The sequence below is a fragment of the Pan paniscus genome, chromosome 14, assembly GCF_029289425.2.
Source record: "Pan paniscus chromosome 14, NHGRI_mPanPan1-v2.0_pri, whole genome shotgun sequence".
NCBI classification, from domain to species: Eukaryota; Metazoa; Chordata; class Mammalia; order Primates; family Hominidae; genus Pan; species Pan paniscus.
The window spans coordinates 23,280,429-23,291,685 of record NC_073263.2 but is presented as its reverse complement, the minus strand read 5'-3'; the positions used below and the strand labels follow the sequence as shown (position 1 = coordinate 23,291,685).

The 11,257-nt window shown below is 40.1% G+C and overlaps 1 protein-coding gene across 7 annotated transcripts in view; it reads right to left on the bottom strand.

The window, feature by feature from the left end:
• Nucleotides 1–1,052: 1,052 nt before the first annotated feature.
• TNFRSF19 (TNF receptor superfamily member 19) overlaps nucleotides 1,053–11,257 on the bottom strand; it is a 105,948-nt gene continuing 95,743 nt past the window's right edge. For 4 of the 7 annotated variants that reach the window (XM_003833037.5, XM_003833038.4, XM_063595689.1 and 1 more), the window contains 3 exons: nucleotides 9,051–9,153; nucleotides 8,035–8,440; nucleotides 1,053–3,765 (listed from right to left, as the gene is read on the bottom strand). In XM_003833037.5, the coding sequence (XP_003833085.4) occupies nucleotides 3,757–3,765; nucleotides 8,035–8,440; nucleotides 9,051–9,153 (518 nt within the window). In that variant the 3' untranslated portion in view covers nucleotides 1,053–3,756. Of the gene's footprint in view, nucleotides 3,766–6,069; nucleotides 8,441–9,050; nucleotides 9,154–11,257 lie in introns of all 7 variants that reach the window. The other 3 variants (XR_010109596.1, XR_010109597.1, XR_010109598.1) reach the window with 1 other exon arrangement.

Genomic DNA, 11,257 nt, shown 5'->3' with positions numbered 1-11,257 from the left:
AACCCACCAGAAGGAAGAAACTCCGAACACCTCCGAACATCAGAAGGAACAAACTCTGGACACGCCATCCTTAAGAACTGTAACACTCACCGCGAGGATCCGTGGCTTCATTCTTGAAGTCAGTGAGACCAAGAACCCACCAATTCCGGACACATTACTATAAAATAGTCCAGACCTCTTGGGAGAACCTTATTAGCTTTGAGTTATTTTTGTCAGAGAGTTGATGGATTTATGGTACCCATAAGCTAAACCAGTCTCCATGGACACCAGGAAAGTCCACATGCTCTGGGGGGTTGGGGTGTGAGTGGGGGTGTCAGAGGGGGAAGAAGTCAATGTCCTTCCCTCAGAGAATCCAGTGTCAACAGCAGAAACTCACCTGCTGAGAGAGCAGGATGTAACTGTAACATTTTTTAAAGTTTTTTTTTTCCAGAAAGTTTAAAGTCCTCTCTCAAAATCTAATAATAGCCTTAAAAGCTTTACTGAGTAGAGGGAAGAAAAGGATTCCTGATCTGTGGAAGCCTCCACCTTCCTCTCTTTAGTCCTCCTCTGCAGGAGGACACCTGGCTGAGCTCCATCAAGGATACAAAACTTTCTCTTTAGTTCCTTCCCTCTTTGTGCCATAAAAGGGAAAAAATGAAGAGATCATGATAAGACCTTGATGCCAAAGCTTCTCAGGGGCCGCAGAGCACCTTCCACTAGCCCAATGCGCCTGGTTATGTTCCCAGGCTATCCCTCACAGGTCACCAGTGAGGATTACAAATAGCCCTCCAAAAGCCTGAGGAGGCAGAGAGGGTTCCATCCCTCTCTGGAGCACATTTTTTAGTGACACAGCCTCATTATGTTGTCCAGGCTGGCCTCAAACTCCTAGGCACGCCTCAAACTCCTAGGCTCATGATCCTTCTGCCTCAGCCTCCTAGTATCTGGGACCACAGGCAGGAGCCGCTGCCTGTGCCGAGAGAGCAGAACTCTGCAAAACCCTCACACAGACTTCTGAAAAGAAAAAAACATGTCTGCATCCACAAAATCAATCATTCTCTCACTGAACACATAAATAAGAATACCAGGTGATAATTTTATTCACAAATTAAAAAGGTATTACAAAACTAAGAAAATGATAATTTACACATTTATAAATTCCAGTATGCAAAATAGTAATGATGAAATCTAAATTGATATAAGCTATTTTAAAGCAATGATGGTTTTCATTTCCTTTTTCTTACTAGCACAGACAATAGTGCTTAACCTAGGTAATAGCAATATTAACACATTATCTAAAGTAGAAAAATCTCTATTTAAAAATATATTCCATATACACAAAATTAGAAAATGCATGACTTTACTTGGTTGCTCTTGAAATCCTCAGTCTTGTCAACGAGCTTCTGCAGCACAAGAAGCCACAGTGGTTATGCCCATTCAGCCACACACATTACCCGATGCAGCCTTCCTGACATCGGCACTCTAGCAGCTGAGTTTATTGAGTGCTATGGGATATTCCAACAAAGTGAAGTGCAAATTGCATTTTTTTCCTCAAATGTTTACAAGGAGTGTAAAATATAACGTTGTATATTTCTAGAGTAGGTAGGGTAAAATGTCTTCATCTTGATAAAAGTTACCCAGGATTTACCAAATTCAGTAGCAAATGAAATCAATTTTCAACCCTAAGCACTTCTCTACTGATTGAAAATGATGTTTTGGGATTTTTGGCCAAAGTCTCATTCCCATCAGTCTGGCTTTCTCCAGCCAGTGTTTGTCCTTGAAGTTAATCAGGGCTCTACATATGGAAAATATATACAGGCTACACAAAGGAACACAGCCCTGCCTACTTTCATCATCTCTCTGTCATAACAGAAATGCAAACATCATCTCTCTGTCATAACAGAAATGCAAACAGACCAGATTGCAAACAGTGGCACGTATGTGAATCATGGTGAGGTCACGTGAGGAAACCACTTGCATTTTCATAGCCATTGTGTGGTCAAATCCTAAATATTTTACATGTCCAAAAGGCAATGTTCCTAAGAGTTCTTGACTACCAAAGGATCATTGGTTTATACTTAAAAAAAGAATACAGGAAAAGTCAATTAATTATGACTAGGCACTAGGTTGACATGACCGCTTGGGGCTACAATGAAACATTCTCATTTCCTATTTCAGGTGAGGGAATTGAGGTCATGAGATGTACCAGACACAGGCAAGCTAGTAAACACATATCAAAACCTAAAACTATGGAGAAACGGCCACAAGAAAGAGGGCTCATTAAATTTTACTAATCTCTCACAAACAGAGAAAACCATGGATAATACATGAGAAGATAAAAACGTACTAGGAAAGACAGATACATTTTAATATTCAGTTTAAAAGTTAAAAGACAGTGACTTGGGCAGGGCAATTCCAAACCAAAATATCATAGTACCCTCGAACATACTGATGTTCAGAAGTCTAAAAAATATGCCCTGTTCAAGTAGGTCTTCTCCAGGGCATAAAGATTAAGAGTAAATGAACCATTCCCTGCTTTGTGACTGAACAGGGTTAATTTCTGTCTTAGCTCTAGAGACAATGCTAATGTGTAGATGGTAGGGGATGGAGCACTTTAATAGAAAGAAGCACCGTCCTCTTAAATCCAACACCGGATGGCTAAAGTAGGAGATGATGTGCTAACTAATCTTACACAATTGGAAGGAGCACGACAATGGCCTGGTCAAACTACACTAGGGCAGTTACAGCTGCTTCATCCAAACCCCTACAAATTGTGCATTTTCTTCTAGTCCTAACATGTGGTGTGTTCTCACGGAAGGCTACTTCAGTAGTAGGGGAACCTGATATGTTGTAATTTCTAAAGCCTTTAGTATAAGATACAATGCAAGTAAAAGGTCATTTATGTTTATAAATACCCTTTTTCTATAACCTTCTAAGCTCAGGCAGAGGGACAGATGCAACAAATGTTTCTATAGCAACTAATTTTCATATAAATATGCCAACCTTTGCATACAAGTCTCTACAATATGCGTTAATTCTGGGCAGTGGGCTGCCCTTTCTCGACCACATTCCCTAGCCCAGGTGTTCTCCTGAGATCAGCGGGTGTTCATGAGACCAAGGCTGAGGTCAGAAGTGTGGATTCTGGAAAGAGCTATCCTCCTCTGTCTGATTCCTCTGATTCAGTTAACTTCATCTAATAAACCCAAGATTTAGGCAGGCAATATGAGGGCCATTCTAACCACCTATGCGAATCAGTTTAGATGATGAAAAAGTGTCCTTCTCAAATAGAAACACTCACTTTTGAACCCATTCTACATAAAAGCTAAGGTAATTTATCTGATATTTCATAGGCGGTATGAAATTATTTCTGGAAAGAAAAAATATACTCTGGGTCTTCAGTCTTGTAAAACCATAATCACCATGAAAATAAGCATGAGGGCATTTCTGTTTCTTGTTATATGTCCACAATCTCATAGGCTGCCAACTCAACCCATCCGTCTTTGAAGTCACTTTTGTGGCAGAGAAGCTTCTCATGTAGGAAAGATGCAGAGTATCATGAGTCGGCCTGGAGTCTTTTCTTGTTATTCATTGAGGTTTCAGCTTACAGCTGGTCTGGCTCAGAAGCAACTGGCTGAAAGGCTTCAAATGCCGTCAGTTTGGTTCAGATTTATTTTTGCCCCAGAAGCCATGCAAGGTCCAGACTGCTCAGTCCATAAGCCTAACAAAGGAGTACTCTTTGGGTTCCAGCACACGCTTCTACTGCAGAAAGAAGCAGGTTCTTTAAGCTTCCTAAAACAGCAACAGAAAGGAAGCTTTAGAAATAATGTCTTACAAGTTAAATCTGCTAAATTTCAATGGTAAAGAATTATTATGCATAACTTTTACTAGTAGTATACATGGATTTAATAGCATATGGACAAGAAACTCATTCAATAGTATCCAAATATCCAGCTACCCATGTAATCTCAGGATAAAATAAATATTTTCATAACAATTCATAGTCACCCAATAACTGCAGAGTACTTAAAAGATGATACCGTAACCCATAGCAATCATAATGTATTAACAAACAATTCTTTTGTGGGCTTTCAACCTTATTCAAACATTTAAAGCTTCTTTCTTCTATACTGTGTTCCTTTAAAGCATTTGTAGGTAAATATTTTAGGATTATGTATTTCCTTTCTTTCAAAGAACAAAGATGAATGAATAGTACCACTCTTTATCTGCCAACTTAGTCTTTGAATGTACTTCCATTAAACTATTAGAGAATGTTCAGAAATAGTTGGGAATAAGATTTCTCTTATAACAATCTCCCTAGCATACTCACAGTCCTTATCGGGAGAATATTCTCAGCAAAGTGTAGCCATTAGACGTGTCCTCATCACAAAGGGCACTGACGCCAATGCCAGGAAGGGGACAAGTGAAACCACTGAACATTAATTTCATGTATTAACCCTTCACTAACTTACCACTAATTTGGCATTGGTGACATACCAGGTTAAGTGTATGCAAAAAAATTATTCCTAGGTCTAAGGAGATTATTTAGAAGTAAAATCTTATGAAACACTTCCAATAACAGGAGATAGTTTTATCAAATATGTTGATTAACTGACATGATTATAATAACTACATGAACCCTTCTGTGGGAGGCAAATTACCCTCATTTTGCCAATAAGGAAAAAGTAGACATTTCAATAGATTGAAACACTAGAACCCAGGGTCCTCTCATATGTTTTCTAACCTTCTTTCTGTCTGTTCCTGTTGACATTTTAAATGTTGCATTAAAAACAACTTCAAGATATGCTTTTCCTGTAAGTAAACAGGCTGGCTTTGTTCTCTCAAATATCTCAGCAAAAAATGTTCCAAATATCTCAGTTTTGTTCCCTTCTGGAGAGATGTGTATAGGAAAAACTTGATTAAAATTGAGTCATACAAACTAAAGAAGGCTCTCACACCTATTTGCTTTATCTGGAACCATAACTATCATCAGATTATGGGTCATCTTAAATCACCCACAAGAAAACTAGTGTGTGGAAATGCAGGTTGTGTAAACAAATGCATCATGCGCTGAAATCATGGCCTCACATCACGTAAAGACAGAAGTGCTGTTTGGCCACTGCTGCTCCTTATCCACCTCCCAGATGGACACATGTTGTTTTCCTGAGCTATGAACGAGCCCACATCATGGAGCCAAGCTAATTGAACACAAACCTGTGGAATGGATAAAATTAACAAGAAGCCCTGTGCTTTGGTTCATAATAGTGAGCTGCTGAAATCAAATTATTTTACTTTATTTTTTAAGAGACAGGGTCTTGCTTTGTTGCCCAGGCTGGAGTGCAGAGGAGTGATCCTAGCTCACTGCAGCCTCAAACTCCTGGGCTCAAGTCATCTTCCTGCCTCAGCCTAAAATCAAATTCTTTATGAGATGTGAATGTGTCCTCTAGTTGGAAAATTAGCCTGTTGGGGGAAATGTGGGTTGGAATTTAGATTGGGAAAGAAAAACAAAAGCAAAACTACTTGAGTTAAACACTTGGTTGGACCTTGAAATAAAGAGGAGGACCAGGCCCCCAAAGGCCTGAAGTAGCTTAAGGTTCATTTGCTACATTTCACAGATTAGTAAGTGCAACTAAAGTTTTTTTTTTTTCCAGCATCTGGAAATGATTATCTCGTAAAATAGGCTCAAAATATTATTCACTATTATAGGGGAAAAATCAAAATGGTTTATATTTTAACACTTCCTTTTTTAAATTCAATGTCATACTTAGATTTACCTAAATTAATCTAACAATTATAGGGCTACACATCTTGAAAAGTTAGTAAAAACCTTTCATTAATAAATTATTATACTGTGCAACTTGAGTGTAATATTTTCTCATCAGGTTCAGTTTAGATATAATTGTAACTTTCTTTTCATAATGATTTGAGTTGAAAGTGTATATAAATCATGAGAACTACCTTGCATGTCTTTGAAAAGGAGTTAGTAAGTCATGATATGCCAATCTCATCAACTAAAACATGTTTCTAAAATATCATGTTCATACAGCTGTGATGACAGTGCTTATCAATCCTGTCCCCACCGCACCACCAACATACACAGAAAAAAAGCAGGCAATGAGTTGGCTCCGGGATGACCTCGTATGAAGATGTTTCATTCCTTAGTCTCGGCAATTGACATCACAAACTTGGGTACAAGCTACAAAATTAAGGTGAGTGGTAATTCTGTTTCCTGACAAAACTGAAAAACAGTCATTAGTCAGCTGGCAGCACCGTAACCCTAGTTCTTCAGATGATCTCCTAACAAGAGAGGCACGGATGATGCACTAGACATGGCGAGGGCCCCTCATTTAGTGCTGCTGGGAGGCAGCTGAGCCCTCTGTTGCTGAGCAGGGGGGTTCCGCCTGTTTCTAGCATCCTCTGATCCGTCAGTGGACGCTCTCTGCTTTGAAGGACTTGTTACCTGCTCTCGGCTGCTGGGGCCTCTCAGTTCCTACGTTGTGTGGGGCACAGTCCATTCTTGAGACTTACACTCAGCTAGGTTAATTCTTAAGTCTTTTCTTATTTATTATCATAACAATTTTACAAATTATGGATGGCTGAAAAGAACAAGACCAATGAACAGCCTTTCCTAACTCCAGGCAAAGCTCAGAGGTAGATACTTTGTATGTGTTAACTGCCTAATTTGCTTTTCCTTCATTCACTCGTCTCCCTTCTCTTACTTCTCCATTCCCCCGTTTTGAGAATGAAACCAATTTTTTCCCTCCAAAGCTAAAAAATGTTTTGTCTATAGAATCCCCTAAAAGTTCTCCAGATAATTTTTTTTTTTTTTGTACTTTAAAAAAGCAAACAAGGTGGGAAGATGGCTTGAGCCCAGGAGGACGAGGCTGCAGTGAGCTGTGACTGCTCCACTGAGCTCCGGCTGGGGCGACAGAGAGAGACCCCGTTTCAAAACCCAAAAACCAAAAACAAAAACAAGTACTGCAGACTTAGTATGTAACTTATGAACTGATCTTAAAAGGAACACATCAGCGTTCACACTTTGACTCTGCACTAAGTCTCTGATATAATCAGGCCAGGATACAGAATGACATGGAAGTGAGGCCCCTCTGGAGCAGGCTCAGCTGCCTCCTCAGCACCCACAACCCTGATCTGGGGCAGGGAGGGACAGGCAGTGAGAGCAGCAACCTCTTTGTGGGGCAGGGTCTTGTGGGCCTGGGAGCTGGACTGTTGCTGTGACTCTGACCTTTTACACTCAAGGCTTGACACTTTTCTCCTAGAACTTACACTAACAATACATGCGCTCCCATTTAAGGAAATGTTTACAAACATTAGGTCAAATTCAGCGAAGGCCACATCCTCACCTGAAGAAAGCAGAGACGTGCCCAGTTATCCCTGAATCCTTTGCTGCCTCCAGCTTTGCATCAGCAGAAAGCCCCCATCTCTCTGCAGGTGCCACCCTCGCTCCACCCAAACCTGATCTTAAACCATTCCACCTGAGAGGGTCTTATGACCTGGTCTCAGGTCACAACCAACAATCAATTTCCAGCCAAATCAATCAATCCGGTAAAGCAGAGTGATCCAGAAAACAACAGCCAAGGAGAGAGGAGGGAAAAGAGCAGCTTTAGGAGACCGAAATTCACATAAACTTGGCAGTGAATGAAGTACATTTAAGTATTGGGCATAAGTAATATATATATAATAATAAGTATATATAACAGGAAGAAATGAAGGTCAGGAATTGTCTGCAAGATGCTCCCATACCCGACTCACCTCTCTCAACCAGGGAAGGAGGCAGCAGGCGCTGTGCTAAGTGGTTGTACTTACAAAGAGGAATAAAAGAATGCAGCTGTCCACTTTGCTCTTATATATTAGCTGTGTTAGTTTTTAAAAAAAATACTTGAAATTTATTTTAAAACATACTCTACAACATACAAGAAATTATTAAAGATGCAAAAAAAAAAAAAAAACTCATCAGGTTCCCCCAAATCTTATGCTGGGAACAGAGTTCTGATCTACTGTAAGTCAGTGCTGTGTTCACAGGGAACCCAGTCGCTGCCTTACCTGGAGGGACGTCTGAGTGGCTGGGTGGATGACAGTGCCACTCTCCTGATCTAGCTGGCTTCTCATAGTTAGTGCATCCTGAGTTGATGCTGATTCTACCAGTGTGTTGTTATATCTAGATAAATCAGTAGCTGCTGTAAAGTTTTCAGAATGAGACTGGACTGGAACAGCCCCACCAACCAAATCTTGACTGCTATTTGAATCCAAAGACGTTGAGCTTTCAAGTTCTGGATTGAGAGAATGAATGTCTTCTCCAGTGAGTTCAGGATAAGAGTCACAAAAAGAGATGTTGTCACCACCCATGGGATTCTGCATCAGAGGCCAGGCGTCTGAAAACTCGCCACAGATGGACTGCGTGAGGGATCCGAAGAAAGTCGGCACCATCTCCCCGGCTGGGCCTGCGTTTCTGCACACACGTTCAAAAGAACTTAAAGTCTTTGATGGGGAGAAAAACACTACTACAAAGAAGCATGTCAGCCGTAATTTTAGGTCTTCTAAATGAAATAGCAATTTACTGCATCAGAATTCTAGTGTTTCCTATTGTTATAAACTCATCTCAATACAATAAGTCAAATTACTCCATTTATTTGAAAACTGAGTTTTGACACCTCCTTCTAATTAATATAGTTATACTTAATCCAATGTCTAAAACATGCAGTTTCCTGGGTCTCATCTGAGTTTCCTTGAGTGCTGTTCTAAAATTCTAAAATATTATTCCATGGGTAAAAATTACTTACATGTCAATTACTTACAGATGACAGAGGTGTCAAAAATCACAGACATAAGACAAAAATAAAATTAATGAAGAGTAAAGTGTAAAGAATGTTGCACTGGATATGAGTGACCTTGAGAGAGCTACCTAATTCTTCCCTGAGAATTGCACCCCACCAATATCCAGAATGTCATTAATATTTAAGAGGTGATGTTTCCATCGTTTCAGATGAAAATCGGTAAATTAGTAGAATGCATATTTGCACAGGGGGTTATGAAATGATTGATTGAAAGCACTTAGTTACCTTGCCTGAAGACTGGCTGCAGAATGCACCCCACAATCAAGAGTCGCCGGGTTGGGGCTGCAGGCCTCGTCACAGCACATGGATGGGAGCAAGCGCACCGGCCCTAGGGAAGACAGCACAGGTGTGAAGCACGGTGCCTCCTTCTGGCAGCTTTCACTTTAATAACACTTCAACACTGCTCTCGGAAATTTAGATGTTCCCCTTTGGGTGACTTTTGGGGGAAAAGGAATACAAGGTTCTCTTTTTTTCTTATCTTAAACAAATGATGAACCACTTATATAAGGTACCGAGAGTAGACAGACTCATACAGACAGATGAAGAAGGGGGGATGCTAGGGGGCTGGAGCAATGGGGAGACCAGGAGCTGCTGTTTAATGGAGACAGAGTTTCAGTTTTGGAGGATGAAAAATGTTCTGGAAGGTGAATGGTGGTGATGGCTGCACCACAGTGACAATGTACTTAACGCCACTGAACTACACACTTGAAAATGGTTAAGATGGTGAATTTTATCTTATGTGTATTTCACTACAATAATAAGCGGGGAAAAGGAATAAAGCAGTCTGTGGGAGACCACGAAGTGAGACTTCTTGGCCCCACTGAGGACAGGAGGAGCAGGACAACTTTCCCGCTGAGTGCCTCCTAACACAGACGAGAGCATGAACGTTCGAACCCTCTAACTCCATATACACAGACACACCATTTCTTTTTATTGCTAGGAATGTCACTTAAGGAATAAGTAGATATGTGCACACAGCTTTACAAGCTGAATATATCACTGAAGCTGGATGTATTTTGTGCTACAAAGATAATATAAGCTTAAAAATCTAAAATATAGAGATTAGATAAGAAATTTAAAAATAAATCTTCTCAATCCCATAAGCTGAAAATAAACACTCAGCTTTTTGAACAGCCTTCTTGATTTCTCACTCTGTCTATACATATATATATATATATATCATTCTGATTTATAGAACCACAAACACACTAAAGCACACACACACACACAAAGACACACACATACACAAAGGAAGACTTGGAGAAATTATGCATTTAAATATATAGCTATTGGAGAAATTATACATTTACATATATAGCTATTGGAGAAATTATACATTTACATATATAGCTATATGTTTGTGTGTATCCAAATTTTCCATGAGGAATATCTCTTTACTTTTATAAACAGGAAAAAAATTATGAAACTACAGTCTCTCTTTACAAAAATGAATGCCAAATATTGAGATGCAATTGCAAGCCCATGAGAAACAGGATGACTGGCCTGCCTGCATCTAAGTCTCCCTCAAAGCAAGGCCTCCGGCCGGACCATCTAAACATACAGTGCTCTGACCCCGCTGAACTCGCCAGGGTTTACTGCCGCTTAACAAACGTGTGTCACCCTCACCATGAGACATTTCAAAATTGTTTTAAAGCAAAAGGCACTGCCATTCCTTGTAGAAAGGCTGATTCTAGGGAAAGTACACGATAAACCTGGGACTTCTTTTGGTGGCAGAAAGTAAGAAAGTGCTAAAAGAATAATGCGGACATGTCAAAATGGCACATGAGCCAGCCTGAAGGGAGTTCCAAACGAAGGGCAACATGAGCATCAGAATAAATAGTGACACCAAAGGGCTGCAACCCACTGAATACAGTCCATGAGTCTAAACTAACTAAGGTATATAAATACATAAATGGAGAAGGAAAGTTCCTTCTTAACATAGGAAGCCAACTAATAAATGTGGAAAGCATAACGGAATTAGAAAGCCAGCATTTGTTAACCATCATAGTAATGACTGATTCCAGTACAAATCATCAGAGCACGCTAAGCTACAGGGTGAAAGTTTGGGGTGTGACAGGATATTTACACAGCCTCCAAGTATCCCCTACAGGATATTTATTCATTACAAAGAGAACAGCAGACATTTTATACTGGAGAAACCTGGCAGACACCCCCTTAACGAAGTGACCAACGTTACCCTGACCAGGCATAGGCCAGATAGACAACTCTGCCTCCTGATACAGTGTGCTGAGGACTCAGCATCCCCTCAGCAGTATTTCTGAATCTAATCCTGAGGAAGCATCAGACAAACCCAAATTGAGTGTCATTCTACAAAACTGTAGAGTTTTGAAAAGTGCTGGCCTGTACTTTTCAAAAAAAATCAGTATCATGAGACACAAACATTAGGAGACAATTCCAGATTAAAAGAGACC